This window comes from Dendrobium catenatum, unplaced genomic scaffold (assembly GCF_001605985.2).
Source record: "Dendrobium catenatum unplaced genomic scaffold, ASM160598v2 fragScaff_scaffold_1373, whole genome shotgun sequence".
Lineage (NCBI taxonomy): Eukaryota > Viridiplantae > Streptophyta > Magnoliopsida > Asparagales > Orchidaceae > Dendrobium > Dendrobium catenatum.
Genome location: NW_021319835.1, coordinates 626542 through 631838, shown reverse-complemented (window position 1 = coordinate 631838; position 5297 = coordinate 626542). Strand labels below are relative to the sequence as shown.

At 38.3% G+C, this 5297-nt stretch overlaps 1 protein-coding gene across 1 annotated transcript; it reads right to left on the bottom strand.

The window, feature by feature from the left end:
- Positions 1 to 242: 242 nt before the first annotated feature.
- On the bottom strand, positions 243 to 4087 carry LOC110112236 (COBRA-like protein 10). The gene is made up of 5 exons (XM_020844389.2): positions 3535 to 4087; positions 1583 to 2235; positions 903 to 1261; positions 685 to 811; positions 243 to 539 (listed from the first exon to the last, which is right to left on the bottom strand). Exons 1-5 carry the CDS (start codon positions 4085 to 4087, stop codon positions 243 to 245), a joined length of 1989 nt encoding a protein of 662 aa, XP_020700048.1.
- Between the last annotated feature and the right edge of the window lie 1210 nt (positions 4088 to 5297).

Genomic DNA, 5297 nt, shown 5'->3' with positions numbered 1-5297 from the left:
TTTTTAAATGCATTTCATCTTATTTTGTTGTGTACACTAAGATGAATCCATTGTACATACAAATGGAAAAAAAACAAGAGAAGTACAGAGACAGCCATGTGAAGCTTTTAAAAATGAACGTGGCTGTACGACGATAGCCTAAACGAGGACCGGTGAGGTAGAAAAACCGGTGAACTGCTGTTACGTACAGCCGGTTGCTTACCGGTAATCATTGATCAATTAAAATTTTCCTAATCAATTCATCAAATCATTAGCACGTTCATCAATAGAATCACTACAGCTACACTTAAAACCAGATTGAGAACGATCACTGGAGAAGAAGCTCTGTAACCCCTTGCAGTTGGCAATATCTCCGGAAGGGTGCATTCCTCGCCATTGAAGAACACTTTGTCCGGAAAACCATCGCCGGCGCGGATGTTGATGCCCGGAGTTAACTTCTTCTTAAAGGAGATGACCGATTGCTGCTTTCCAGGTACCCTTGGATCTGAAAGGGTCTTCCCGTCCACTTCCGGCATCAGGTAATTGAGACCTGGCAGCCCCTGCAATATTCAAATTTGGCTTTTTGTGAGCGCAAACAAAATCAAAATTTGATTTTTTTTTTTTAATTATGCTTAAGAAGTTTTCGTTTGATGACGACCTTTTGCGATTTAGTAATTAATTTTTTGTGCTCATTCACATCCTTACCTGCATGAAAATGGTGTCGCCGAGGTCGGGCCACACAGTGTTGTTCAGCTTGGTGCCATTGAAGGAGTAGACATTTTCGTAGCCAGAAACAATGTTCTTCTTCATCTGTATTGCCAAGAACCAGTTCCTGAGACAAGTAATTAAGGATGTTAATTTAAAATTGTTTCTAAGATTTTTGTAGTCATATTGACACTAAAAATTTAGATAAGTTTATATACCTGAAAGTATAATCCTCCCAATTGAAAATGGTGATCCTCGCCGTCCATCCGTTCTTATAATCAGAAAATAAGTGCCAGTTGATGCTTACGCCACAGTTGTCGCCACAGGAAACCCGTCGAGGTAAAGGCCAGTGCTTGATGTGAGCCCAAGCCCTAGCCTTTATTGTCCGGTTCTCGAATGGCACTAGCAGGGCCTCTGGTGGCAACAGCATTGCAACCGCATTGGTGTCGCACGTAGCATCCTCTGGGCATCCACAGGCACACGTGCTACAAGGGATCACAGAGTCATTATAATAAGCAGAGTAGGAGACGCAGCACTTGGCCGCTCTAGCTTTTGGCCTAGTCATGTTGCAAACCACCTACCAAAAAAAAAGTCAAGAAAATGACTATCAAACAAAAATATAAAAATCTCATTTTTTACTCCAGAATATCGTGAAACTAAAAAATGCTGTGATTTATCTCCAACCGAACTCCATTTTTTCCCCTTTTGCAGGTAACGGTCGTCTCTTCTCTCATGCGGCAAGTTCAGTAGAGACATAAAAATGGCGGAGATGAACAGCGCAAGCCGCAGCCAAATAGCGGAAGTTTCACCGTTCGGCAGGAGCTCATCGGGACGTCATTCAAGCGTTTGGAGTTCGGTTGGAGATGCCCTTATCCTGATATTATGATATAATTTCTACCTGCCAACTGGCGAGTGCGATGGATTCTGACGTGAGCCCAGACGGGTCAGGGAACTCGGCGGGACTAACTCGAATCGGTGCACCGCATACATAATGCGGGTTAAGAACACCACTTATCTCCCACTTATGAGGCGGGTAAAGCGCGGTTCTATTCATATCAGGGGGCATCTTATACACTTGGAGTTGAAACACAGCCTTAGAGAGTGAAGGGTCCATAGTAGGTGGAAGTAGAGCTCCATTTTTACAACAGTAAGGTATATTTCCAAGCTCGTTGTCTTTCTCACGCTCAGCTGGGAGATCAATAAGGATAGGGCGCTTCTGACAACTCAAAACTTTGGAAAAGTCGATATTTTGATAGTAGTTAGAAGCTTGCCCATAGATGCAGTCAGTGGAGTCTTTGATGAGGGTGTAAGCACCCCTGGTGGAGTAGATGAACTCACCGCGCATCCATTCCCAGGTTAAGTTCCAGTTGTCGAGACGGCTGAGAGGGTGGTGATTCTCCATGGTGACTTGAGCCAGATAATTGGTTGGGTAGGCCTGGAGGATGTCGTAGGAGATGGTGAGGTCACCGTGTTGCCGAGGGAGGAATTTGATATGGCTTCGTTTTATCTTCCATTTTGGGTCCTGGATGCAACACACATACATTAGGTTCCCTGCATATGCAAAAACATTAGAAATTTAGATTTCTTAAATGTAAATAAAAAGTTTTTTTAAAGAATTTTATTTTAAGTTTGAAGCCCTTAAGTCTTCTTTAAGATATGATCAAAATTTCGATCGTAATAAATCTTTGGGATTTTCTTGGAATTTAAAATATTATTCTTACATTACTATTTTTTTTTTTAGTTTATAGGTGTTTGACATAATATATTGTGATTAATTTAAATATATAACATTGCATGTCACCATTAGGGCAAATTATTACGTCCGGTGTCTGGATTCGTCCAGACACCAATTCAGACGCGCCACGTCACCAAAATACATCGCGACCCAATGTATTTGGATGACGTGACGTATTTGAATTTGGTGTACGGATGTCCGGTAATAATTCGCCTACCATTAGACAGCTTGAATTTTTGTGAAAGGATATTCTTATCAAATTTTTGTGAGGATGAGCTTAAAAATTGGAGATGTAGCACTTTTGAAAAATGGTATTTTACTTTAATTTCTTAGATGAATTTAGATATAATGAAGATAAATACTATGAAAAGTATGATTAAATAATAAATTGTTAATATGTTTATATATAACCAACATAAGAAATATCTTATAAAATACATAATAAAATGGACATGTGGAAAATATTTAAGCTCATCATGATGAAAATCTAGTGGGGATATTTTGATATGTTTTTTTTATTTGTAAAGAACGAAATAAAGAAAAAGATTTTTTTTTTTTTAAAGAGCTCACTCTAAATGTTTTGGCTGAGAAATATTCTTATCAAAATTTAATAAAAAAATGTTAAATTTTTTAAATATTTTATTTGAATTAAATATTATAAATAAGTTGATTGATTACTTATGTATTTCATTCATCTCAAAAATAAAATTTAATAATTCTAAAATTATTCTCATCAAATTCTATTCAGGTTATATATACCATGACTCAACATTTTCACAAAGAAGAAAAAAAATGATTATTTTAAAATATTTCTTTTCAAAATTCAACAAATTTTTGTAATTTTCTTTCTAATATGAACATAATAAATTATATTAATATTTAATATATATATTTTTTCCATCAAATCCATTATAATGTAAGCATCTCATAAATTTATATGTAATATGTAATTTAAAATAAAATATGTTTGAGTCCAAATACATATAAATATTTGTTTAATGCTCATTCTATCTCTAAAAAAAGATTATTACTTAAAAATTTATCAAAAGTAGTCTTCTTTGATGTAAAATGCTTCAATTGGATATTTTGATAATTAAAAAATAAGAACTACATACCTTTATGTTTTGGAGTTGGACAATTGATCCCATCATTAACCAATTTAATGGTTTTAGGCATTGGCACGCTAGGGGGCTTCACTCCAAATTGTGTTCCAACCATGTTAATTTCCACCTTAATCTTCGTCAAATCTCCCGCCGTGTCGATTGAATTTTGTAGATCCGACTGTGGAAATCCCACAAAGTTTGTGCCATTTTCGACATTCACGGGGAAATCAGTACCATCCGCCACGACCGCCCCATCAGTCGACACCAAAATCTCATTATTTTGAAAACCAACAAAGAGCTTCCATTGCTTGAGATCATGATCCATGGTGTTCGTCACAGTCGCCATTGCCTTGAAGGCATAGGCTTGTGCTGATGCGTTTTTGAGGTGAGGGAATTCTTTGGTTCGTGAAATAAATGTATATGTCAAGAAGGCGCCATTACAATTCTCTTCTTCGGGAGGCATTGCTGGGGTAGATGACGAGTCGTCATCGTAGTCTTGTGCGAGGGTGAAGGAGATGGAGGTAAGGAAGAGGATGACAATGAGAGGCGACGAAGAACAAGACATATTCCCAGCGGAATTTTGGTCTTTTGTTTTAAATTATACAATAAAGGGTGGATATAGAATGCTTCAATTGGAGATTTAATTAGGAGGGTAAATGATTTGTAACTGTAAGGGGAATTGGAGTTCCAAAAAGAGGAGGAAGGAGGACGAAGGAGGAGAGAGTTATTTTTTAGGGTTCTGTATTGGAATATGAAAATTGTTATTTGGCATAGAGAAGAGAAGCGGAGAGAGAAATATATGGTTGAGTGGACATAGCATGAAATAGGTCTTACCATACAAAATTGAGCTATTTTTGGTGGGTTTTATTTTTGGATATAGAATTTGTTATTTGACTTAAGAAAATGAAAGGTGGAGATGAAAGGATACAATTTACTAAAAATAGCTTCAAATAATTATTACCATGTAATTCACCCCATTAGCACCCGTCGTGATCTCCATCTTCGCACTAGCAGCTGCCGTCAGCAACAACCATCGTTAAGTCTCGTTGGTCGACACCACCCCTCTAATGATTGTTATCACCGCTGGCAACCACCACCACCATCCCATCAATGCTGCCACTCTATTGATTATCACTATCACTGGCATAGTCTTATGAATCGCTCTAGTTTCTGACAAGTAGCATTGCAACATAAATCAATTTATTCATATTTATTAAAAATAAATTACACCCAAATTATTTAAAAGTTAATATGAAACTAAAAGGACTCTGCTGATTTCGATTCTTGTTCATTTTTCTGCTCCATTTTAAATTTTTTAATTTTCCTGCTCATTTTCTTAAAATATTTATAAACTTTGCTCCTTTTAAAAATTTCGCCGTCCCTATTTCCGACCAAAATGTCGTAACTTCCGATCCAACGGGAAAGGAACGCCGTCGACGGAGCGAAGTCGATCAGCAACGAAGGAGGCGAAGAAGCGACTATGCAATCTCTACAGGAAAGTCGTCGGAGGAGCTCGCGATCTGAGATTGTAGTCGGTAGGGCTTGCGGCGTCGGTGGTTTGCGAACAGAGGAGAGGGAGGATGCGAGCGATCGAAATCCTCATTCCTTTGGCATTTAACGACGCGAGGCAAGGCGTCAGACAGAACAACACAATCATGGCGAAACGTGCGTGGGACGTCCGGCCTCTTGCGGAGAACGGGATTTCGGGGATTTGTGCTCGTGTTAGCCGGCGCCGGACAGGTACGCGATCTTCTTCTTCTTTTGTGTGTGTGTGT

Coding starts and splice junctions, on each gene's coding strand:
- LOC110112236 (XM_020844389.2), bottom strand. CDS start 4,087: ATGTCTTGTTCTTCGTCGCCTCTCATTGTCATCCTCTTCCTTACCTCC. Junction 2,236..3,534: donor TCCAACTCCAAAACATAAAG/GTATGTAGTTCT, acceptor TTGCATATGCAG/GGAACCTAATGTATGTGTGT. Junction 812..902: donor TGGGAGGATTATACTTTCAG/GTATATAAACTT, acceptor TACTTGTCTCAG/GAACTGGTTCTTGGCAATAC.